This window comes from Callorhinchus milii, unplaced genomic scaffold (assembly GCF_018977255.1).
Source record: "Callorhinchus milii isolate IMCB2004 unplaced genomic scaffold, IMCB_Cmil_1.0 Scaffold8, whole genome shotgun sequence".
Lineage (NCBI taxonomy): Eukaryota > Metazoa > Chordata > Chondrichthyes > Chimaeriformes > Callorhinchidae > Callorhinchus > Callorhinchus milii.
The window spans coordinates 14,414,170-14,441,064 of record NW_024704749.1 but is presented as its reverse complement, the minus strand read 5'-3'; the positions used below and the strand labels follow the sequence as shown (position 1 = coordinate 14,441,064).

At 46.7% G+C, this 26,895-nt stretch overlaps 1 protein-coding gene across 6 annotated transcripts in view; it reads left to right on the top strand.

Annotated features, from left to right (window-relative positions):
• Positions 1-26,895, top strand: part of LOC103180398 (astrotactin-2) — a 390,078-nt gene that overhangs the window by 268,266 nt on the left and 94,917 nt on the right. For all 6 annotated transcript variants that reach the window (XM_042337318.1, XM_042337320.1, XM_042337323.1 and 3 more), the window contains 2 exons: positions 16,035-16,168; positions 18,787-18,935. In XM_042337318.1, coding sequence (XP_042193252.1) covers positions 16,035-16,168; positions 18,787-18,935 — 283 coding nt within the window. The remainder of the gene's footprint in view (positions 1-16,034; positions 16,169-18,786; positions 18,936-26,895) is intronic.

The window sequence follows — 26,895 nt, the reverse complement described above, 5'->3', positions numbered from 1 at the left end:
GTTTCCGACGATATTTTTGCTCGTTTTTGACGTGTACTTAACTCACATTCGAGACGCTCGCCTGCTGTGTCAATGCAGGTTGCAGTACATCGAATTTCATAGCCTATAGAGCCCCGAAACAGACCATTCTGCTCGACGAGGCTGATTATATTCCACATCAGCCTCCTTGTTGTGTTCCTGACTCGCGAATTGTTTTCAGCTTGAAAAAGTCCGAAATCCCATGCTCGTGGATCTCTTCTGATATTGCAAGTTTTTGTCACGCCCTCTCCCTCTTCTCTCCCCACACCACCCCCCCACCACTCCCACGCACATATACTCCCTGAACTGAAGATCAGCGGGCACATTTGAACTAAATTGTCTTAATTAGACGTGAGGAAACGTGGTGAAGGATGGCGTGTGAAAGTGGCATATTTTAGTCACTTAATAAACCGCGAGAGAAATAATTCAACATCGGGGTGACAACTTAAGTGATACTGACGAATTTGCACTGATTGCCACCAGCGTTCGCTTTTTATCAGAATTGAACGGAATACTATTTCCCCCCCTTCCACCTCCCTCCCTCCATCCCTCCCTCCCTCCCTCCCTCTCTCTCTCCTCCCAACTCTGTACTGGAGCCAAATTCAATCATCTTTCCCCCTCCCCCCACCCCACCCCCCCCCCCCCATGAATAATGTGCTCGGTGTCTGAGTGTACAAAGGCAGCCAGCTGAACATTGTAAGCTGCAACGCTGGATCGATCGCCTAGTTTTTGCTTGATTGCACTTGTAGGTCAGAGAGAGATTAGGGAGTTTAATTTCATCCTGGAAACTTTTACCTTTCCCTCCTCGAGTCTCTCAGGAGATTAAATAAGTCGGAAAGTCCAGAACAGTGTGTTAATTACGCACGGCTTGTTGGAAGGAGTCCGTCCATTGGGCTGACCGATCTATTCACAAGTCACTGACTTCATCGTCTTAAGCTGGTGGGAAACTGGATCAGGAGGTTTTGCAGTTGGTTGTAGGAGGTTATCATATAATCCAACGAATGTTTACAAATGTGCCGTCTCGGCTCTCGACAGTAAACAAAATCCCGCTCAGTGTTTTGAGATGTTTCAACGGCGCGATGAATGCAAGGATTATTACTATATTGTTGTAATCTGAAACGGTGAGGATTGTGTCCTATTCAGAAACTCATCCAGTCTTGTCTGTGGCCCTGTGCTCTGTCTCTGAGGCGTATTATCAGTAGACAGGGGATGGACAAGGTGGGGAGTTCGAATCAAGCCCTTTGAAGTGCCAACAAATCAGGTCCCAAATCAGCCCTTCTGGTTCCCCTAAGGTCTCAGTAGGAAACTGTGGTTGAAAGCATCGATAAATTTCAGAGGGAACGTGATAATACATATGAGGAAGAAGTGAATATAGGGGTAGAGGAGAGGGATTAGGAGGGTTGTGGTATAAGCGCCGGCACAGTCTGATTGGGTTGTGTGGTCCACTTCTGTGCTATAATGTTCCATGTACTTTACACAGGCGTGACATTCTCAGATACATTGCAGGATTTTCACGCTACTACGTGCTCACTTTAACTCAGAGCCATTTAAATGGAAAGCCATTGACTGACAAATCTGCCGTGGCCGACACAGTGCAGATGATAGTTATGGGTCCACATAGGACAGTGAATACAAGGAGAATTTGCAGCTGAAAAGCAGGTGTGATTTTACCACGCAAGAGCAGTTCAAATCCACGCGGTCCACCACCAAGAAACTGCTCTAATCAGCGGAATATCCTTTGTTGTAGGGAAAAGGTCCATACAGCTGTCCGTTCCTGTAAATGTAGTTGAACGCCAATCCTCCAATGGCTTTCTGAAGACTTCCCGCTGCTCTGTTCACACCTGCTTCCAACTCCGCACCACTGTTTCTGTGAAGCTTCAGGTTACTGTTGTGAGTGAGGTTTGTTATGACTCACGATAACACCACTGACCAACACCATCTGTCTTTGGGAATGTGTCAAAGGCTGTAATTGCTGGATGATTGCGCTTATTATCCTATATGCACGAATCAATTGACCCACGCGTTGCAGTGGGAATGTATGGGTGGTGGAGGGGGGCAGTGGGAGAGAAGGGGGCAAGAGAGGCGAAATTAGTTTTTGCATAGCGGCCTTCACGTAGGTCAGAGTCTTGGACAGCTTCACATCGAGGCTTCGCAAAGCTACAAGCGATGGGCCGGAGGTCAGAGTGCTGCCAACTCTGTCAAGCCAACATGGTAAAGGTTTTAAGCTTGCACATTACGATTCCTGAGGCCAAAACCCAAGAAGCTTTCAGGAAGCGGGCTCTGAATTGAATCGATGCCATGGACTGATTTATGCCCCACTTGTATCGTTGAGTCCAGATTCTGCCAAATCAAAGTCCTTTTAATGATCTATAAATTTGCCAAATGAATCTATCTCAGTCCACACAAATAGTCATAAATCCATCGAATCCCTGAAACTTCAGCCCTTCCCTGCCCAGTTCTTACTGAGTCAAGTACATTTTGTGAAGCGCTTTGAGACATCTGAACGACATGATGAGGTGCTATATCAAATGCAAGGATTATTATGGTTATTAGCAACCCAGATCCGCTCTGCCTGTTCAAGTGGTTGCTAAAGATCCCGTGGCCTTGTTTGAAAAGAGTTGACAGCTTCCCCTGGTGTCTGAGCCAACATTTCTTCCTCCCCCACCCACCCCCATCCCCACATACAGATGGAATCAGAAATGCACAGAAAGTGAAATATTTCCTCGGTTTCTTGGAAAAAGAAGCCTGGATATTTGCGACTGCTTTGTTGTTTTGTTTTTTTGGGTGGATCAATGGCAGCCACAGTAGAACCAGTCAAAAGTTTCCACCAAAAAGTTGCATAAATCAAAGTAAAGGGTGACCTGAAGCCTGGGTTGAAGTTGGGATATTTTTTTTCCACACGTGAATATATTTCCACGAAATGAGCGACTAATGTTTTCATAATTCCCGGAGCTTTTGGTTTTGATGTACTAAATCGAGTTTTTGGAAACCACATAACCTTGAAATAATATTTTGACAGCTACTGTGCCCCGCTGAAGTTTGTTTACTCCAATCAAAGTGTAACAGCCAGGGATGGAGCCGTGAAGTGAAATCGTGCGGAGTCAGTCAGGCACCGACTGTTGGAAGTTCTGGTAGACAAGTACAAGGGACCAATGCCAATGCAGGGATTGTAGGCTTCAATAGCCAGCGTGGGGCAGAACGCTGGGCGAGTTGCTCTAGAATTGACACAGCGAAAAGTCGCCTCTTTTCTGCTGCGTAAAAGGCTTCCACGCGAGTGGATCTGGAGCAGTCTCAAACCAGTGGAGCCCCTGAGGTTCAGCGGTAAGAGCACTCGCCTCGCAAGCGAGAGATCTGGGTTCGATTCCCCGGGTAGAGCGAGATGTTGGGGCAGGTTTCTTTACTCCACACGCCCCTGTTAACCTAGCAGTAAGTAGGAACCTGGCTGTTAGTCGATTGGCGGATTGCTTTTCCGAGGGTAATAGTTTCTTCAAAAAACAATTAAAAAATCGGTCACTTCAAACCACGACTGTCTGTGGGACGCTGCTGTGTGCAATTGGCTGCCGTGTTACGCCCACAAATATACAGTTAATTCACTTTACAGTACATTCCGTGAAGCACTTTGTGACGTCTCGAAGACGTGATAAGGCGCTGCATCAAATGCAAGGATCATTAGAGTCCGTTAATCCAAGAATTTAGCACGAAAAGGGAACAGTTTGCGTGATACCGAGGGAATCTTTCCAGAACTTGTCACGTCTTTTCCTCGTCAGCAGGAGAGGGAAAAACATTTGTTGTGTCTTATGTCAGAGTCCAGAAAGAAAAGTTGTGCATCATCGGGAGGATGAGAAGGGAAGGGGTGGGAGGGGTGGGCAGTTGGAATTTCATGAGTTATTGTGGTTTGAGCTCCATCAAACAGCAGTTGCTTCAATAGCAATAAAACAAGCCATAAAGTAATGAGGTTTTCCAACATGTATCCCATATTGATATCAATACTTAACAAGTCTAGGGTTGGCTGGCTACCAGAGCACGCAGTTTGTTCAGGCCGCTACCCTGGATCTTAATAAAAAAAAATGTTTTTATCACTCCCTCTTTATCCTTTTCTCTCATTATTTTTGTTCTTGTAAAAAAAAAGATGTCATTCGTTATTTGCATCGAAACGTTATTTCTCCAAACACCTCCCTACTCCTCTCTCCACCTCGTCCCCCCCACCCCTCCCTCCCCAACCGCCTCCCGTCCCCCCACTCACTCTGTTCCCAAACGCCAATTGACTCGGGAACAAACTCATGAAAGTGGAGCACAAAACAAAGGGCGCAGAGCCACAAATAAAATCTGGGAGTACGGTCCCGTTGTATTGGTCACGGGGACCTTTTGGGCAACGTGTTCCGGTCACACAGACCTGGTCGCTTTCCAAACCCATTTTATGCGCTGGTCACCCCCAGAATGAAATCTCTTCCATCAGTCACGTGCTCGCCGCTCAAAAGGTTAACTTGACCAACAGAAACCAGAAAGAGAGAAACCAGAAATGAAAGCGATAGAGAAGACATCATTAAAAGGGAAATGTTTTCACTACAGTGAGCAAAAAACCAGAGCAAAAAAAGAACAAAAACTACAGAGTAAAAAAAATCCCTCGGCAGAGGTGTCTTCTGTTTTTGTTGCAACAAAATGGAACATTTGAACATCAAACGCGACGGAGTTTTATTACCAAACGCGTCGCCGTCGTGCCCACCCGCTCGTTGGGGTGGGGCGAAGGAATTAATGCACAAAATGGTCTGATCCTTCCCACCCCAGCAGCAGCTGGATTTGCTGAGCTCACGCTTGCAAACTCGGCGCTCCCTGTAAATGCGTCTTTTCACACGCCCGGCATTTTCGTTGGGAGTTCCCGTGGACGCCCCGGTCCCTTCCTCCACTCCGTCGTGCGGTTTGAGCAATCCCGAATGTTCTCCGTTCGAAGAACATCGTTTGCTTCGAGCTTTCCTCAAAGCGCCATCGAGTGTTTTAGTGCCAGGGAGAAGCTTTCCCAGCGCTCCCATCAGTGCTGCACTTCCACGCAACACAATATATATTTACACGTTCTGTCTGTCTCGACGTCAAACGAGCCATGGTTATCGCTCTGAGACGATGAAGGCTGTAAACGTAAATGTAAGTTGTTGTTGTGCAACAGCTTCCACATTGGGAGGATCTCTCAAAGCATTTGACATTGCTGGATGGGCACCTGAGCTGGGGTGGCAACTGAGAGGGTTCAGGGCGGTGGTGGGTGATGACGGAAAACATGGTCAAAGGGAGTCTTGAGAGGAACGAGTGGAGGGAAGGAGTCGGAGGAACAGGGATGGGGGACAGAATGCCCAGAAGCCTGCCAGCCGATTGTCGGGTGGATAGGGCGAGGGATGGGAAGCAGGTCAGTGCTCGCCGAGCAAACTGTGTATCCCTGTGTGTTGTGTGTGTGTAAATAACTGTGTGTGTGTGTCGTGTGGTTGTAAATAACTGCGTGTGTAGCTCTACTCGAAAACTAGGATGTTGCATTTTTTTTTGCTGCCCTGTCAAGTCCCAGAACCGATCGTGCTTTCATTCCACATGAGGGCTGCATTCACACACATTGTCCACAAGAGGCGCTAAAGCTCCCGTCTGCCCGTGGGTGATGGGGGGGGCGGGGGGGGGGGGGGGGGAATAAAACCAAACAAAACATAAACAACAACATGTCCCGAATGAATGTTTTATTGAAAAAACAGTCAGGAATCTCCCTACCCGAAAAATTGCGGTTGATAATTCCAGGTCGATCAAGATCGAGCACAAAGGTTTGTCCCGAATCGTTACTTCCCATCTTCAGTGCCGTGCTATTGCTGGTACCCTCCCCCTACCCCCCCCGAACCCTCCCCCCCCCCCCCCACACACCCCCCCCCCTCAAGAGAACCTGAAATCTTTACGGATTAAATATGTTTTAACGGATCGTATTCCGAAGGGATGTGCATCGCCCCCTCCTGACGTGTAATTCGATCTAAAAAAAAGGTGGAGGAGGGGGGTTGTGGGGGGGGGGGGGGGGGGTTGGGAGGGGAATGCCTTTGACAGTGGAATGCGCTTTCTCTTCGTAATGTTTCCTTGCGCAAAACTATTTGCCGAGGGCAAACTCGCCTTCGAAAACGCTCGCGCCCCACGGTCCAAATTAATTCTGCCCCTGTCATCGCCAGGAACCGGAGCGATTTTCAAACAAATGACTTATTTTTAAAGGGTATTTTTTTTTTTAACGCGCACTCCGAATGTGCTTTGTAGTGAAGGGTAATTAGCATCGACTGGAGCCTGTGCCTAACAGCTGCAGAATAGCTTAGACTAAAGGAGCACTCAAGAGCGGTCTCCTGTGGGAAGCGTGCAGGGAAAAGATCTGCTGTTTGTATTTGAAAAGGGGGGGGGGGGGGAAAAAATGAAGAAGCCATTTTTATTTCTTCGGGGCTTAAAGGAGATCACTTGCGGAATAGCTGTTCAATTTCTAACCGTCTCGTGTCTCTGTTTGCTTGTGCGCACGTCGTATTATTGTCGCTGTATTATTTATAACGCCTGTAAGGTCTGTCAGGCGGTGCCCGGTGGCCACAGGACCGATAATGCCGGACGTTAGCCGAACCAGCGAGGGGGGGGTGGGGGGGGAAAGCAAATCAAATCTATTTGCTTTCGTCCTTTTTTTTATATAGCGAAGGTATCCGACATACGAGGGGTTAAATTCCGACTGCGCCTTCTGTCTCTCTCTCTCTCTCTTCCCTGTAACTGTACATGATATCATTGTCAGTGATGTAATGCCCGAAATGGAATGGCAGCTCCAGTATCAAGCGTCGGCGAGATTATTGGGGGAAAAGAAAATGATGATGTTTAAAGGTTAATTTTGTTTTTGCGGAGGGGATTAAAACAACGACTGATTCGAGTAGGGTTAGGTTGTTTTTTTTCACCCGAGCAGCTTAGTTTGGATTGATTAGAACAAGTGCGGATATATCGAATCTGTATTTTGTTTGCTTATACAAGATTAATTCTTTTGCTGTTGGTTCTACTCGGAAATTACATTACCCAATTGTGTGCTTATCATTCGGCTTTATTTTAGGGGTTGATATATTATATATATATATATATTATACGATGAACTACAACAGTGCTGGAATTATAGAGTTGTCACTTTCAGTCTACCTGAGCCAAGAATGTGACACTAACTATGGAGTGAGAGTAACTCAACCTTTACTTGAGGAGACCGTAATTTCTCCCCCACATCCCCCCCCACCCAAAGAAAAAATTGCGACACAAATCATAGCAAACGAAGGCGGGCAATTTTAAAGCCCATTAAACACAAGGATTATTATTATTATTATTAAATCTAGGTTGTTTCCCCGACCAGAGCCACCTAACCCAACCCCACTCTGCTCGCATCCCGTGAAGATTCCTCGCGCTCCAATCTCGGTGAAACCCACAGAGAGTGGGCAAAACCCACAGAGAATGTCGCATCGAAAGGCAGGAACCGGCCCCCCATTTTAACGCTGTTGTTTGGCAAGGCGTAAAAGTCACCAGGGTATTCACCCGGCATGAAAGCGACGGAGAGAGAAGGAACGTGTATATTGGAGCTTGTTATCAATATTTTATTCAGCGGTTTGTACTGTGTTACTGTTGGCCACGACCTTGGATTAAAGTCAGTGCTCGCACACGGGGGTGTTGGGCACTGGGTGTTGGCTAATAATACTCGAACTTCGGAACAGAAGACTGTAACCAATTGAATTTGCGCGTGATGTTACTTAGAGAGGAATTGTCAGGTACGCGTTATTTAACACACTGGCGCGTTGGAAGCAAAGGCAGTGACGGAGAGAAGGAGAGCGTGTATTGGAGGTTTTGGCCTGGCAGTGACTGTCAACATAAGGCATTTCCCCCACCATATTATTCAACTTTGGTTTCAAATCCCTCTGTGGCCTCACTCTCGGCAATCCTGCCCCGTGCTCAATCCAGAGATTTGTTGGAATTGGCTGCAAGTGTCAGGCTTCTAAACAAAAGGACTCTGGTTTTAGCGTCGGGGAGCACTCTGGGACAGATTCTGGTTTTGGTCAGCCGGGTGTCTGCCTGACACACGTGGAAACCTAACCTCGTGCTTCAGGGTATCTGAACCAAGCTGAGATTTCCACGCATCCCACCTCCACACGCGGCGAAGCGAGCGAGCCTGTTTTGTGGGTGGTGGCACGAATCGGAACAGCCTTGCTGTGCTCGCTCAGAGTACAGCACCCCTGACAGCTGATCTCTTTAACAGGAACAAGAACCTTTGCTGTCCGCATGATTTAAAGAAGGCGTACTAAATGTCACATCTGAAATGTTTCACATTAAGTTGCGGGGAATCTCCAGGGTGAAGTCTTATGATTTATCCAAAACCGCACAGCAACTCATCCAGACAGCGAACTCTCTCAAGGCTGGTGGTTCTCTGTTCCTCCGTTGCCTCGCTTAAGCCATTTGGGAAAAGATCGCCGGAGAGGAAGAATTAATGGTATTGTCATGAGGTTAAAAAACAAATACTTGAATAGGATTTGGAATGCACGCTGTTGTCCTTTGCAACACAGAGCTTATCAGGTTAGATTCCCTGGTCACTTTGGGGAGAAATCAATGGAAGGAAGTCAATCCTATTTTACGAATAAGAGCAGCAGAAATTAGGGAATGCACAGGATTTGTTTTTTTACTAGAAGGGTTTTAGGCAAGTGTAGGGTACGTCATATAAGTGGTGGAACCAGCAAAATAGGATGCCTTGCATTTTACGCGACACCTTATCGCCTTGTCGAAACATCTCAAAGCCCGCAAAGGGAGTTTCACCCTTTGTCCTGGCCGATAATCCCCCCTCCCGCCCACCACCCCCCCACCGACAATCAACCCCCACCCCCACCACCCCGTGAAATCAGTCATTGACTTCACGACTGTTTGTCAGACATTGGGATGCACAAATTGGCTGCCACATTCGCCCACAAGATACACAGTCACGCTGTTTTGCAGTGTATCCGTGAAGCGCTTTGAGACATCTCGATGGCGTGATGAGGCGTTCCATCAAATGCAAGGAATATTATCAGACCTTAGAGTGTCGTGTAAAGTGTAGTGACTGCGCGATTGTGGACGTGCATCGCGTGCAACTTCGCTGAGTTAGAAAGAGAGAAGACAGTTGCCGGTTTCGAACTTGCCTTTCTTTTAACACTGTCCAGAAACGAAACAAAATCGGATCCCGTGGTTAAAGTTTGCTGCATTACCTCAGATAGCATTACGCGGTTCCACATGTCTGTGGTCTCTTCTGTTTACTACTGATGCAATTTAGCCATTTTTTATTGTGAAAACGAGATGCTTTTCTTGGCACCAGCTCAGGTCATTCGAGGACCGTTTTGACCTGTTGCATGTGGGTAGGAACCAAGGGAGAAACATTTTCAGTGAGGAGAGAGAGAGAGAGAGAGAGAGAGCCGATGTCATTCAGAAAATTTGCGCAAACCAAATGCAGTAAAATACAGTACTACTATTTTCAACTAAACGGTATATCAGGCCTGGCAACAAAGTAGGTTAGGCATCGCTGTTATTTTATTGCATTTAGCTTATTTGTTTATTTATGGGCTATTTTCCTTTTATTTTTTGGACAGTCCAATGATGTTCCCTTAAGCTCCCAGATGTCTTGCGTCAAGCACTCGCTTGCTATCCCTGTTGGAAGGACGGAGGCATGATTTGGGTGTCTTTCTCTCTCTCTCTCTCTCTCTCTCTCTCCTCCCAGGGGAGGCTGAGACCAGTGATAAGTATTGCTTGGCTGTGACCCCATATTTTGGTCAAAGTATATGATAATTATTACAGGGGATAATAACGTCGCATTTTCTCCCCCACTCCATTTTCCATTGAGAGTTTGCTTTTCTCTCGCTGGCCCTGGGTTGAACGTAATAATTATGCTTCAATATAGCTCTCGATGCCCAAATCCAGCTATACACCAGTCTATTCGCTCTTCACAGAGCTACAGCGAATCGCGAATGAGTGAAGCCCCTAAATTTGACTCACAATTGGCTACCAGGGCGGAGAATGACCGAGAGCATAAGTCAATCAAATCCAATTAAAAATTACATTGAAATAGCGTCTTTCATGCCGGGAGGACGTCCCAGGGCGCTGAACAATCTGTGTTTCGCACTCGAGCTGGGGGTCGAGATCGGGGAAGGTTGAATGCAGGGGCGGGGGAAAGGAGGGTGACCAAGGCTCAGTTGAAGAGGGAGGGTCTTGAGATGGGTCTTGAAGGAGGCAAGGGAAGAGGCGAGGTGGAGGACTGCGGGATGGAGTTCCAGTGGGTGGGGGCACAGTTGCTGAAGGCCCACCCGCCAATGGTGGGGCGGGCGAGGCGGGGGACGTGAAGCAGGCCGGAGCTCGCTGAGCAGAGGGAGCGAGCAGGATGGTAAGGGGTTAGGAGGTCGCAGAGGTAGGCGGGAGCAAGGGCTTTGAAGTTGAGGACCAGGATCTTGAACTGTATCCTCTGTGTGCTGGGAAGCCGGAGGAGTCGGGTGAGGATGGAGGGGTGATACGTAATCTAGAATTCCCGAAACATCTGAGATACATTTTGAAACGGTTGTGATGCGAAAAACGTCTTTGCTTTGTGAGCTTTATTGGTATTTTAGATCAGAAGTTCTTGTGAGCGCACAGCACTGCAGTAAAACTAATTGCTTGTAGTAAAAGCTGAACCTGGTCAGTCGTCATTTTTACTGCCCTACTTACAGAGCTTAAACTCCTTCACGGACACTGCAGTTCTCGTTTATGACAGCGTTTGAGAAGCCTCAAAAGATTTTAGCACCCGCAAGTATCTGAAGCGTGCTTTACATTAACTATTGAACGTGTTTACTCCCAGCCGCGTGCACTTCTTAAGCTAAATTAATGCCAAAATGCAGGAAAAACTCAAAGGGTAAACTGACATTTAATGAGTGCACTCAAAGTAAACCTTTCTCTTGGGTCTTTCAGCGGCAGTGTGAAGCGGTAAGTTAAAGGCAGAGGTTATTTATTTTTTGGAAGAACATCATTATTATTATTATTAATGATAATAATAATGCTTACATTTTTGATAGAGCACCTTTCACATTGGGAGGACGTCTCAAAGTGCTTCACGCGATTTTGCTGTAACGTGTAGTGACTGTGTATTTGCAAGCAAACCGACTTGCTCACGACAACATGCCACAAACAACCTTAATTGTATCTGGGAGGTTGCCGGCCAGGATGCTTGCTTGTGTTTTCGTGTAGCGCCTCGGGATAGTTGTCAGATTTTAATGTCTCATCTGCAAAGATGGCCCTTCTGATAATGCAGCCCCTTCCCTCAGCAATGCCATCGGGGCGTCAGCCTGGGCTATGTGGATTCAGAGTCCGGGCGAGGCACCTGAGCCCATGAACCTGCTGACTCAGAGGCGGGCGGGCTCCCGGCTGAGCCAGGTGGACAACTTTGACTGCTGATGTTGTGCTGCAGCAGTGGCCGAGCAGCCAGTGACTGCGTCTGACACGACCTTACACCACTTGGCGGTTTGTTTTCGGTTCAGAAAGGACCTCTGTCGTACCCACGCAGCGAGCGTCACAGGAAAGGTTCGGCGTCGGTGGCAGATTTTTCCAACGACTGCGTGTGGATTGTTGAGAAGCCGATGAGATGTCCGAGCCAGCTTTTCTATGAAGGAGGATCTGTCAATGCCTCCCAGTATTGTATTGTACAGTGAAATTGGATATCTGCTACAATCTCTGACCGTCCTGAACTTTATAGGAGTGTGAAGCTGGCGAGCTATGAATGTACAGCGTTACGATGTGCCTTTACGTCCCACTTTTACAGGCTGCGATACAAGTCTGATTGCATAATTAATCCAATGTGCAGCGTATAAGATGTTACTCAGGATGTACCGCACGGAACCCAAACAGAAGAATATATCACATATACATACACACACACATATATAAATAAACTTCAGCTTACCTGCGACGAAATACAAGGTCTGAAATTCCACCAACCGTTAGCCTGCGAGTCAATTTTGTCTCGAGATTTAACGTGCTCTGAATGTCTGCGAGATTCTTCAACTCAGCCCTGATTTGGAAGCAAGCTTTCCACAGTGCTGGATTCTAAATCAATGCTGAATTCCAAGAATCGTAGACAATTCTGCACAATCTCAAAGTGTAGGACAAAATAGTCCTTTAGGGTAAAACTGGGTGGAATTTTCTACCCCGAGGCTACACAAATTGGTGACTTTCTACTGGATTGTAGGCTCTTTTATGGCAAGTGTTTGGAAATGAGCTTTATTCAGCTTCCGGACTTCACGCAGTTTAATTGTGGAAACTAGAATCTGGGAGGTGTTTGTTCGGGACAGACGGGCACGAATGGTCTCCCAGCAGAACAACACGCTGAACAGTGACTCGGTCTTCGTGGGAAGAGAAGTTCCACCTGGGCCTGAGATCGGCAACAATTCAGAGGGTCCAGAGCTTCACAGGATTTACTATAAAGTGCGTATTTTGCAGGCAAATGCGGCAGCCAGGTTTATTAATAATAATCCTTGCATTTGATATAGCGCTCTATTCATGTCATGGCGACGTCCGAAGCGCTTCACGGGATACGCTGTAAAGTGGACTGACTGTGTCTTGAAATGTCCTAAAAACAGCCTTGAAGTGAACAATGAATTTAATCTGAGTGATTTGTTGGCCAGGACGCAAGGAGAAACTCCCTTTCTTTTGCATGGTGCCGTGGGATCTTTGACATCCAACTGCACAGACAGACCAGCCCTCAGTTTAACATCTCACCCGAAGGACAGCACCTCCGACAAGCCAACGCTCCCCGCCCCCCCACCATACACACAAGAATAGCTGCTAAATCTTCCCAATGGCTGAAGAGAGACCAGCAAGGGCGAGAAGCCCATTTTCAAAGCCTCCTGCTTTGCGTTCGTACGTTCGTTGGTTCGTTGGTTCCAGAGAGTTCCCTGTGCCGAGGGCAGTGCGCGATCACTCATCCTCCAGCCTCTCTCCCAGAGGAAGATCCGTTATTAAAATAACTGAATATTTTATTACACCCCAAGCCTGGAGAGAGAAGACGGTGCCAGAAGACGAGCAGATTATATCGCCGCTTCCTTTTATTCCCGTTGTGAGGACTTTCTGGTCCATTGCAGACTGGTTCACAGTAGTCATATTACTGCCACTCGTTCAGATGGCATTCCTAATGGACTGGTCAGGTGCCAGGAGTTTAAGAGACACGTAGTTCCCCACAGACGTGTTCAGTAATATCAGTAAGCCCTGAGCTTAATGGGTACCCACACTTAGAATGACTGGCTGGTGACAATCCACTTGAAGGACGTGGCCAAGTGAGCTCTCTGCAGACAGTCTCCACTTTCAGACAGTTGCTTTTCCTGACCAAACCTGGACCCAGTCCAGATGGAGTGCCTCCAGGATATTGCTTTCATAGGAATCGGATTCCAGACTGTCCCAGGGCTAGCCTCCCTGCCAGAGGAACATTTTAAGGACATCGAGAAACATTGTGTAGCTTTCTCACCAATCGACGGAATCCCAGCCAGGACTTAACCCCAGAGCAAGGCCAAAGGAGCCATCTTTGGAATGTCAACTGTCTCATCCCATTACAGAACCCTCTACCCCTTCCCACTCCGCTCCCCCCTTGAAATGGAACGTGTTGATCACTTAAAGCTGTGGTTAATTTCAGTCGATGGGTTCCTGCTTTATCAGAGGTCTCCCACTGATTTTCTTGGGGCAGTTCCCTGGTAGGTGATGACACACAACGATAGCAGCAACCAGCACGTTGTTAACACAGTTGACTGTGTGAGGCTCTTGTCTGTGAACAGAGGCTCGAAATGCTATCAAGAGCCCGAAGGGCGCACAGAGCTTTCGTAACTTGGAGCAAAACTATTAAACCGTAAAAACCCGTGCGGGCGCTGGGCCCAAATGTCAGGGGATCAATACAACCTGGGTCTGATCCGTGTTTAACGCCGCTCTCCATCATTGGTGAAAAGGACATTTTAACTTGTTTATCTACCAACTGAGACGGGCTGTCACACAATGCGGTCGTATCAAATGCAACGATTATTATTATAATAATAAAAGTAACAATGATAACGATAAAAATAATAATCTGTGCACTTGATATAGCGCCTTTTATCGCGTCGTTGAGACGTCTCAAAGTGCTTCAGAGAATCTACAACAGCAATAACAACTTGCCTTCGTACAGCGCCCTTCACGTGGGGTAGCGACCGGGAGGACTTAAATTGGAAGCTGTAGTGTATTGTGTATTTTGTTGGCAAAACCCGGCAGCCAATGGCGCACAGCTTTGTGTGACCAAATTATTGTAGCTCAGTGGTTAGAGCACTCGCCTTGCAAGCGCGACACCTGGGTTCAATTCCCGGCCGAACAATACCTTGGGCAAGTTTCCTTACTCCACACGCCTAATAATAATCCGTCCAAAACAAAACAATAATAAATTGGTCACTTCAATCCACGACTGTTTGTGGGGACGCCAATCGACTTGACAGCGGTTCCTGCTTAGTGCTCGGTAAACAGAGGCATGTGGAGTAAGGAAACTTATATGTGTCAATGCCTCGCACAATCTTAAGTGCGGCAAGCTCCCTTCCTCTCCGCGTCCATGTTTGAGTTTGGTTTCAACACCTCGGACACTGGTTATTTGTTGCTGTGTTTGTCTCACTTTGATTTCTCTCCCCCCCCCCACCACCCCCTTTTCATTAAAACGTCTCAGCCACAATATTTGCCTTCTCTCTGAATGAGTGAGCGGAACGAGCCAGAAACGTCTCTGAAGGCAGTCTCTGTGCAGAGTTTACGCTTCGGAGCGTGGGGGCTTGGAGGCCAGTCGTCGAACCCCACACCCCCTTGTCCTACTTTGTCCGAGGAAGCGGGTGCGGCAGCTGTGACATTATGTAATACAGGGACGCAGGCTCGTGTGAAGGCCCTCCTGTTCGCTACGCTGTAATCCTTGGGACATCCTTCACACTGTTTTAACCCTCAAGAGAAATCGTTTGTCTTCAGTTTCGCACCAGAGTTGAGTTCAGTGGCACATCCCGCACCCAGATGTGAATCAAAGAGGAATCCAACCCTTTGGATGCACTCGCCGTCAACGTGGAGATTATCCGTCTCGCGTGTTCCCGAATGTTACTTTACCGCGTGCGCAATAGTAACGCTCCAGAACACTTAGCAACAAACGCTACCGTGCGGTAAAAGATGGAACGAGCCGTACAAGTAATCCCTGCGCTTGACACGGTGCCGTGTCAACCGTCTCCAAAGCGCTTCACGGGATTTTGCACACAGCAAAGTCGCACAAACGGCCTTGAAGTGAATGAGCTTTCCAACCCCTCGCTGTATTTTACTTGATTGGGGTTGATTTATACCAAGGTGCCAGCCTGACTCAGTCAGCAGCACTCTCACCTCTGAGTCATTGACTCGTCTCACACTCCAATGACGTGACACCAATCTGTCTGTAGGAACAAATTCAACAAACCTTGTGTTTGATGCAGCACCTCTCACATCGGGAGGACGTCGCCAAAGAGCTTTGCACTGATGTGTTGCGAGCGGTATCCGATTAAATTGTGATCGATTCCGTTGATTTTCTCCCATTGGTGTGTCACGTAAAAACAGTTTTTTGGTATTCCTTTAACGTTAACAGAACAGAAAATTATCATCATCGTAATCCCTGCGTTCGATAGAACGCCTTATCACGTCGTTGAGGCGTCTCAAAGCGTCTTCGCAGAATAGACTGTGGAGTGGATTGACCGCGTATTTGGTGGGCGAAATCGCAGGGAAGCAAACGGGCAAAGAATTGAGAAAGTTTTCTGCCGGACTGGGTGCAAGACTTGACTTTAACTGCAGCTGGAGAGTGCCAGTGACGGGAGATGGATTATTGATTCCTATCAGGGGATTAGATGGTCCACTTGGTGATCTATGTTGCCCTTTCGCTGCGATGTTTAATTACAGGAAACGAGATGTGGTGACCTCACTCGCTGACCAGGGTTTAATGTATTGGCCACCCACTTACTCGCAATCTCTTGCAGGCCTTCAAGACAGCACTAATGAGCTCGTACTGGTGCTTGGGAAAGGGTGATGTCATTGACGACTGGTGCAGATGTGATCTGACTGCATTCGACGAGGATGGTCTTCCCAGCTGTTGCCCACTGCCTCAGCCTCGGTACGTACCACCACCTCACCAATTTCACAACAGTTCTACACAGATACAGCGCATTTCTCACAGTAATAATAATAATAATAATAATCCTTGCATTTGATACAGCGCCTTATCACGTTGTCGAGACATCTCAAAGCGCTTCAAGGATGAGACTGTGAACTACAGTGTACAATTGACTGTATATAGTCGTCCTCACATTTTGATTGTCGAGATGTTGTTTCAAAGCGCTCCGCAAGATTTTGCTGTGTGATGGCCGTGACTGCTTTTAGGCAGGCAGGTTGCACACAGCAATGTCCTGCAACCAGCCAGGAAGCGAATGATCAATCATTTTTTGTCTGGGGGGAAATTGTTGGCCAGAACACCGGGGAGAAACTCCCTTCTCCTTTTAGACTCGCGCCACGGGTTGCTTGACGTGCAACGGAATTGGCGGTTGGAAGTTCGGTTTAACATCTCATCCACTTTAGGCAATGCAAGTGTTCAGGGCATACAAGCCAGGAAATACGAGCAGAAATAATATCGGACAATATTATTACTTCTATTCTTTAAAATCGTCCTCTGCCCATGCGATGATGTGATCACTGAAACCCCGTCAGCAGCCTGTTTGGCAGCGGGGGCTCAAAATCGAGTGGATGCTTTCTGGAATGAATTTATCCTGCGAAACACAAACAAAAAAAAAACCCGACAGTGAATTGATGACATTTTCAATCACCTTTAGACGAGTGTTTTCAGATCCCTGACTTTGCAAATCCCACTGGCTATAAATTTTCATAAGATCGTACCCCCGTCTGAGCTCTTTGGCAGAGCCACGCAAACTCTGGAATACAAATGAAGCACAGGATCAGGTGTAACATTGATTTAAGCATGCATTTTATGATGTAATCCTGATATTTTTAGCAGGCATCCATTGATTTGAAATACCTTACTCAGTCTATCCTTTGTTCCTCGCCACAATCGCAAATTGAAGGGATTATAATAATAATAATAATAATAATCCTTACATTTGATGTAGTGCATTATCATCCCTTTCAGACGAACCAAAGCGCTTCACAGAATATGCTGTAAAGTGAATTGACTGTGTATTTTGTGGGTGAAATTTGTGGGGTTATGTGGGAAGGGCATACATATATTTAATTCCAGGACTGCAACCCTCCCTTCCAACTCCTTTGCTTTATCAGCAATTCGAGGTTGCAAGGACAAGTCTGGCTTGACTGGGAGTAGAGTTTCTGTGGTTCTTTGATGCATTAAAATGCTGCTAAGAGCTGCTTGTATTTCCTCGCTTGTATGCCCTGAACACTTGTCTTCCCAGCATTTCAACCACTGGGATTGTCAGCCGCTAAAATTTACCAATAGGACTCCACATTCACGCCACACAGCCTGTGTCAGTTCAATGACGTTTGCTGCTGTATTTTTCTTTTTGTGGTACAGAAGGACAAAACCTTGGGCAAGATTCCTCACTCCACACCCCTCTGTTTACCTAGCAGTAAGTAGGAACCCGGTTGTTAGTCGAATGGCGGATCGCTTTCCGGAGGCAATAATACCTTAAAAAAATGTGGTCACTCAATCCACGGCTGTTTGTGGGGACGCTGCTGTGTGCAATTGGCTGCCGCGTTTCACCCACAAAATATACAGTCAATTCACTTCACAGTATATTTTGTGAAGCTCTTTGAGACGTCTCAATGACGTGATAAGGCTCTATACCAAACGCAAGGATTATTATTATTAAGATTTGGTGAGGGACATGAAGCAAGCCGGGTTGAACATTTGGGCTTGCAGTTACAACCTGAGAGGAGTCACACTTGGGTCCTCTCATGTTTTAAACTGCTTGTATCTCATCCCTCATTATCCGGCTGATGACATTTCACGTTGACAGATTGCGGTGCGAACGTTCCCTGGAGTGATACCCTTTGCAGCGCATTTCCATGCTAATTTGGGTATCCNTTTTTTTTAACCGCTGATCAGATCAACTCCACTGCCAGGAAGAGAGGGAAATAAAGTAAAAAAGAGAGGACAGAAAGAGTAACAGACATAGGAATGGGAAGAAACAGTGGGACGAGCAGGAGAATTAACAAAAAAATAATAAGGGCGGGAGATCATGACATTTACTTCCAAAATAAATCCAAAATGAGTACAGAAAGCTAAATTTTCAAATTGCGTTGCCTGGCCTCAGAACTCTTGGCCAGCTTTTCGCACCTCAAAAATGGCCAACGTCTGGGTCATTAGGTCACCGCCGATGTCACGTCCTGTAAGCTGAAACCTCAGTCTGCCCAACTCAATAAAACCCATTTTACTTTATTCTCTTTGGCTCTCTAGGGTTGAGTGTTTTGATGCATGGAACCATGCACATTCGTTTGAGCCCTGTAGAGCCGCTAGATAAGGGGGTTGCAAAGGCAGCAGACATGAGGGCGGTTTATTGCAAGATATTTATGCCCATTGCTGCTTTATTGCTGGTTGTTTAAATGCAGAATATGTGTAGCTTTGATGAAAACTACATCAGTGTGCTGTCTTGTCTTGTAAGAGAAGTGGGCGATGTTCATTCCAAGTTATTTCTCCCACCGATTTTCTCCCCCCACCACATCCCCACCCCAGTGCCCGTCATCATGGTTTTGTTTTTCATCACCAAGGTTGAGGCTGTCGACAAGTGTGGAGCCGTCAAGTACGATGATCGGCCTGGAATGGCAGGATGCCCAGCCTGCAATAGGAACCAAGATTGCGGACTACATCATTCACTACAAGAAGTTGGACGATTTTGTGGATCCGGACCTTTATGCGGGTAAGCCCTCGCCTCTTTCAATAAGCTTGTCGCTGTGCCAGGACTGATCATTGTTACCTGATTGCCGCTCAACTGTTAGAATCAATCGCCAGAAATGTTCCCCACCTGCACGTCAAATGTCTTTTAGCAGGAATACAATCACATTGCGATCGGAAGGACTGGGTGTGTAACAGTGCGCAGTGGGTGAATTGAGTCCCTTCATCATCGCAGCTAAAGGCAACCTGACCGGGCAAGGACGTGACTCTATCCATCGTAGACTCTGCTCTTGAGCTGAGCGAGCACCAGGCTGCTCCACATGGCGCTAGATTTGCGACGAGTGGACAAACAGCGCCCAGGGCAAAGTGCCTTATATGAAGCCTGATGAACATCGAGGCTGGGAATGTACTTAAACAGATTGTGCATCAACTGGGTGTGTCACTTCCCCGCAGAAAGAACGATGAGACTGATGAGATAATCCACTTTAGAACCTGTCTTTTGTTTTACATGACCTTTTAGGTTCTTACAGGTGGATTAGTTATTGTCATAGTTGCCGTCGATATTGCTTGCTTACTTGCCTTTGCGGAAACCTACCTCAGCGACCTCTTAATAGCACTCACTGTATGTACAGTAACAGGATCAGGTTATTGGGGCCAGTGTCACTGGGGGGCCAGGGGACACCCAGAAGGGGTCCCTGTGCTTTGTATGGGAAAAGGCATTTGATTCAATCATGCTGTGACACAGAGTTTGTTGATGTTGTTGCTGTTGTTGCTCACTGGCTGCCCCTCGTGTCAGTCTGGCCTATTAATCCCACATTATTGGCGGAGTTTCCAAGATTGGCTCTCCATGAAGGGAACGACAAAGGCAAAAACAGCTATAAAGATTGGAACAGGTTTAGTACGAAAAGTTTACTCGATAATGGCTCTTTGAAACGAGCACCACCGGTCGAGGCCAAGTCCTTGTTTTGATCTCGTTAAAAATTGTCCTGGTTACAGCGGAGTCAATGACGAGGTCTTTATTAATCCTGTTCTGCTTCGCTTGTTTAAAACTGGGATTGTATGGCTTTCCAAAGTGTCTGCAGATGCTGCCCTTGAAGTCGCACAGATTTTGTTTTATTGACTATATAATCCTCACCATTTACAGTACACCAGAGAGCAGGTTTTCCTTCTGTCGGCAAGATTATTGGAAGTTTGGGGTGTAAACGTTGGCTTGATGTCGGCAGCTAGAGCCAGGTCGGAAATGAGCTCACCAGGGTATAGGTAACCAGTGAGGCATCCAGAAACCCTGATGGGTGGAAGTGGCTAAATAACAGAGGTGGCCACAGACATATCATTCACTTCGGATTGCTAACATGATTAGATACAACTGAAATGAGCACATACTTTCTTATTCGATGGAAAACATGGAATTAGTTGACAGAAACTGAGCTCTGTGTGTGTGTGTGTGGGCGGTGGTTGTGGTGGGAGGGGGCGCGGGTAGAGTTGGGAGAGGTTTCGCACTGACTGTTTAAGATCACGTCGGGGCTTTGAACTTGCACAGTCTATGCTGACACTCCGGGGCAGTGCTGAGGGGAGCTCTGATTTGTCGGAGGTGCCGTCCTTCGAATGAGAGATTGTAGGCTTAAGACGTTTGAGCACTGCCGTCTTTTGCTGAAAGCAGAGTTCGATCCAAACCCCATTTAACTGTCGTCCAGCAAAAAATGGATGACGAGCATTGTGCTCGAATTTCAGCTTTATTCCTTGCGTGGATTATCGCGTGCATCAAGTTGATGGATGTCTGTGCTTTGGAACGGAATAAAATTTCACTTTTTTTCTCCCTTTTTGTTTTGGTTTTCACTGCCAGCGTCAAAGTAATCCAAGATCGGGTTACCTGGGTCAAAGGCAGAATAAAGCTACTCTCCACACTCTGTCTCAACAACTTTAGGGCTGCACCTAAAGTGTGTTCATCAGAGTGACATCTCCTACTTTCTGCCACCCACCATCCTTGTAGCCCGTCCAAGGGCAACTAGCGATGGTCGCCAAAACATTTTGGGCACTCACTTCCAATGACTATTCGTGCACACAAGGAGCTGAAACCGACACTGCCCAAACCTGTTTCGCTGAGAAATAGGAAAACTGGCAAAGGACAGAAGCTGTCATCCCATCATCCTGGGTTGGATTTGAACCGAGATCCTCGAGGAGAGAGAATTGAGTTCCGTCCAGTCTCCTGGCAGTTACCTCGAAGCATTTGACGTGTGTGACTGCTGGTTTAAAAAAAAAGACAAAGATCGATCAGAATTTTACACTGTTACATGGGTTTGCTCTTAAATCAAGAGAGCTCTCTCCGCTCCAGAGAGAGTGTGGGCCACCCGGTCGGTCTGATTGGCAGCCCGGCTGTCAGACTTTGTAAAATTGCCCTTTTTACAAAACGAACGGCTGCCAAAGAAAAAGAAGGAAAGGGATCTGAAGTGAAGTTGTATATTTTGCTACTTTATTAGGAGTTACTGCTCTAAATCTAATTCCCGCACTGGATTGCTTTATGCATGAATCAGCACCGTTCACTGCTTTAAATTATATATATATATATTTATATATATCTATCTATATAAAAATTGCTCAGTCAATCCACAACAGTTTGTGGGACGCTGCTGTGCGCGATTGGCTGCCGTGTTTTCCCCCATAAGTTACAGTCAATCCACTTTACAGTATATTCTGTGAAGCGCCTTGAGACGCCTCAATGACACACTATATCAAATGCAAGGATTATTATTATTATCTAATTCCAGCACAGCCTTCCAGCCCACCTGCAGGCTGACGTTCTGGGACGCTACCCTGCGCGAGAGGCGCTGTTACCGCGCAAACTGTTACTGTTGACGTGCGGCTGAGTGATGGAGGCACTGGGATCACTTCTGGTGCACGTCAATCTTGCTGATGCGGAGTGAAGATGAGACAGGGGCTGGCGTTGCTCTCGATCTCCTGTTTCTTCTGTTTCTTTTTTTCTCATTGCAAAACACAGCTAATCTCCGGAGGGACGAGCGGACAGTAATTTAATTAATTAACTGAAGGAAAATCGTTGTTTTTGTTTCCCCAATTACATTGTCAAGCTCCTGCTTGTTTGTTTTTTCCGACTCGGCTAATACGTTTCGATCCGCGAAGAGTGCGTAAAGTAAGATTGTGGCTCGCACTGTAGTGTATAACCTACTGTGATTCCCATTTACTAATCCCAAATCAGTCACTGAGAATCGATGTTAAGATCCGATGGTTTGTACCTCTTGCTTGCGGTCTTTGTCCGTTGATTTGCAGCGTGTCTTTTGGAGGAAAGCTGTGCTGTGTTTCTTTTTTTAATTTATGCTGTTTAATCCTGGCCACTTTAGCTGGGAGGAAACTGACTTGGAGAAGATCCTCGTCAGTTTGACAGACTTGAATTAATACCAATAAAGGTTCATTCACTAAACCTAGTGCGTTTACAGCTGTGTTAATTCAGCTGTCTCACTGAATCACACAACAGGAGTTCGCACAATCTAGTGACTCTTTCTCTGTCTTCTGCCTTCCCTCCACCCCACATAACCCCCTTCCCCAGATGTTGTTTTGCCTACAAACTACACGGGCTCACTTTACAGTATATTGTGTGAAGTGTGTTGAGACGTCTCAACGACGTGAAAAGGCCCTGTATCAAATGCAAGGATTATTATTTTGATATCGCCACTCACTGACATATATATAAAATGGGTGGTGGGGTTCCCAGTTTCTCTCGACGATTCCTCTCTCTCTCTCTCTCTCTCCCTCTTAAAAAAGATTTGCAGTGTCGCTCATTATGCAGAGTGAAAGCAGCTGGATGCAGGGATGGCGTGGGGGGGACGGACGGTGGGGAGGGCATTCTGGTGGGATGAGGTCAGAAAGGCTGAAGGCTACTTATCCATCGGAACCCATCTCGTGATCTCGCGAGCCATCAGTGTCATTCCGTCAACCCTTCAACTTTTCCGAAGGCAATTTTGAGAATAACAAAAATGGGATCAAATCACTGCCCCCCCTCCCCACTCCCTTTTTCTCCCTCCCTCCCTCCCTCCCTCCCTCCCTCCTCCCTCTCGGCCTAGATTTACTCTTAGCATTTCAGAGCACTTAACATGATTTGACGTGTCGTGCAGGACGTGTACTTTTATAAGTGAATCCGCCAGCTAATTTGCCACGGCAGTGCCCCGCAAACAGCCGAGAAGTGAATGGACAATTTTATTTTGGGGGGAATTGTTGGCCAGGACGTTGAGGAAAAGCTCCCTTCTCTTTTCGAATGGTGTCATGGGATCTTTCACGGGAACAGGCAGATGAGACCTCATTTGAAGGGACAGCACTTCCAACAGTGCAGCGCTCCCCCCCCCCCCACCCCCACAGCCTAGACTGCGAGTTCAAAGGCTTGACATTGACCTTGAACTCATAAGCTCTGACTGAGAGGCGAGAGGGCTACCCACTGAGCCAGCCTTCCCCATTTACGGTGCTTAGAAACAGCAATGTACCGGAGTGAACCCCACTCCCCTCCCCACAGTTGATCAATCGTTGATAAAACGCGTTGATGAAATAAAGCTTGTCTCGGCAAACTTGTACTGACATCTACATTTTATGAGGTTCCCAAATCGCACACAAATTTCTGGGATGAGGTCAGAACCACACAAACTTAACGCAGGCTTTGATGTTTGGCTATCTGGCTTGCTTACTGTGAGTAAATCAGAGTGATTTATTCGTCCGTAGATTCCCGGTATTCCTACCATTCCATCTCATTGCTGGGTTGTTAAACCCTACCTTCTGTTTGGGGGTGTAGAGGCTAAAAGCATGGCTACCAATGTTGGAGCAGAGGGGATATTTTGTGTAAATGTACACATATATATACCCACAAATATACACTATACAAATATACAATTGTGCCAATTGGCTGCCACGTTTCTCCCACAAAATATACAATCAATTCACTTTAGAGTGTATTCCGTGAAGCGCTTTGAGACGTCTCAACGACGTGATAAGGCGCTCCATCAAATGCGAAGATTATTATCATTATGATTATGAATACATTTCAGCAGAGAACATTGCTTTGGGCTCTAATGTTTTGGGGTTGTTCTTTTGAAACTCCCTGTGGCCCGCTCTCAGGTTAGGGTATCGCAGTGCTGAGAGCTAGTTTGCAATAGCTCCCGGCTCACATTCTGCCTACGTTATGGGCAACTGGAGTTGAACAGCTAAATCTGCTGATACCTTGCATTTTCCCAGTTGAGTTACAGCCTTGCCCAAAGAGCAGTAGCAGTTTTGGTTAATGCAAGGATACGAGCCAAACAAAACTGTGGCTAGCGTTTGGCCATTAAACTAAGTACAGGTTACACTTTTATTTATTTGTTCAATACAATTAAGCTCGAGAGGTTGTTTACAATGGGTGCGTGCCCAGGGCAGTCATCTGACACCGAGCCTTGCAGGAGATAAAGTGGATGCAACACAAATCAAAGCGTGGCTATCTTCAGCAGGGCTGAATTTATTATTCCAACCCTAATGTCCCTTTGTATTAACATCTGACAGCTTGCTTTAAAACTCCAGATGGAATATCCAGGGGGATATGTGGGGTGGGGGTGCTGCGGGGAGGTGGGGTCTGACCGCAGGTCGCAAGAGAGAGGCAGTACTTCGCAAAAAAGGACCAAGCTCTCGGGTTCGATGTATTACATAACTGAAATAATACACGGTGTGTGTGTGTGCATGTGGGGTGGTGGGGGGTTACTTTAGTAGTACTCTCCCCGCATTGTTGGCATCAGCCTACAATGTTAGTCTGCTAGTTTGGCCAGTTTTGGTTTGGTTATTGAGGTGTTTAGTCTCAGGAAATAACATGATGGGATGTAGTACATAGGGACATATGTCTATGCGACAGCCGGGAAGGTGGAAGGCCAACTTGATGGACCTCAGTCTTTTTTTCGTCCAGCATTTCTTATGTTCTTGAGTTACACCTCATGAGCACTGCTGTACCTGCGGATTGTCTCCCGAGTAAACAAGACCAAAATCAGTTCCTATTTATAGCAAGTGAATCATACATTGTGGGGCTTAATCACCGGTGAGATCACGCACCGATATCACTGTATTCCATCTCAACATGTAACTGATGAGCAATGGGAAACGGTGTGACAAAGACGCTCTATCAAATGCGAGGACTGTTATTCTTAAACCCGCTGTTACACACTTAAAAAAAAACAAAAAAAAAGTCTCTCTGGGCATCGCAGACCGAGGTTCCATGTCACCTACATTATATAGTATTTGTTTTTAATGGAAAAATAATAATAATAATAATCTTTACATTTAGTAGAGCGTCTTTTACGTCGAGAGGACGTCCCAAAGCACCTCATGGGCTAGAGAGGTCGAGCAGAAGCAAGAGCGACGGACGCAGCCTGAAAATTGGGCTCTTGAGATTTGCTTTCGGCTCTTGATGCGGCTGAGGAAGGCCTGCCCCTTTAATTAATATCTACCTTACAGCATCGCTGTGTGGCCGTATGAGAGCAGCGCTGATGTAATGGTCCCCAGAATAAACCGGTGACGGCAGGAGGGCAGATGGTGTGTCTCGGGGCTCGGAAAAAATCTGCCAGGGATGGAGTCAGCGCTGACTGGGAATTGTAGGGTCTCTTGGGAAAGCTGGTGGTGGAGGGAGTGGGGTGGTGGTGGGGAGAGGGGGGGTGTGGAGAGTTGGGGGAGGTAGTGTTGATCAGACAGCTATGAGTAGGCAGCAGCTATGAACCATTCCTCTTGGGTAATCATGAATAGAGGTAAAAACACCTGCTTCTCTTTCCTGGCCTCAAGGACTTATCCTACGGTGGTGTTAGGAGTCTATAATGTTACTGTTCTCTCTCTTCTAACCCCTTCCCCTCCACCCCCCAATTCCTTGATGTGGACTCTGACTGTGATAGCTAATTTAATTTCTAATTGGTGTCAAATCATCCGTGTTTCTCTTTGGCTGAGCTGCGTTGAAACCACTTCAAGTTGCAACTTTACAGCTGGCGATGCTTAACCTGTGTTGAGAAAGAGAGCGACAGAGAGTGAGATAGTGACAGAGAGAGACACACACCCAGATGGCTTACGTCCTCTCAGTAATGGATCCTGTGTGGGTTTTCTTTTTAAAAAACACCAAAGAGAAGATTGTCACAGAGTCGAGTCTAAGCCTCGATAGGAACCAGGACTGAGTGTAAGTGGGAGGGGGTGAGGTGTCATAACACCAAGGTGCTGTCATTCGGTCCTTCAGCTGGAATGTCAAAGATCCCGCCACAATCATCAAGAAAGCCAAAGGAGTTTCTATCGGTGTCCTTGCCAACAATTCTTCACGTTACTCAATCACGGCTGTTGGCGAGACCTTGGCTGCGGTGCTTTGCCTGCGAAAATAGACAATACACATGATAGTAATTATCTGTGAAGAGTTATGAGAGGTTCGGACGTGATATGACACAGTAAATAGGCACGTTCTTTCCTAAGAGATGGGTGGGAGGCCTTATCGTTTACTAATACAGAACAGAGTCTATAGATTCACAGCAGAATGTCAAAGCCCAGTGCATCTGTTAACTTGCAATACGGTTCATCGGGTTGGAAAGATTCCCACTTAGTCTATGATAGACGCAGGAAGGTTGCAGATGTCTCGTAATTGGTACTTTGCACCGTGGGGGCAGCAGCGGTTGCCCCCTTTTTTAATATATAAACTGCAGAGAAGTTCATTACCCACTTTGCAGACGATTTAGTGGCGACAGTAACAAAGTGCACGAGGTGGTGTCAGAAATGGGAGATACATCATTAACCGCGCAAGCAGAGCTGTAAGCGTTTTAGCAAGCCTCAGGGCAGTGCTTCGATTCATTATGCAAACCCTCTTAGCTTCCCTCAAATAAATTTCCGTTGACCCAGTAATACAAGCACAGACCCTTTCAATTCGCAATATGCATCGGACGTGAGATGGCATCTTTTTATTAATAATAATGCTACAACTCCAAATAATAATCCTTGCACTTGATACA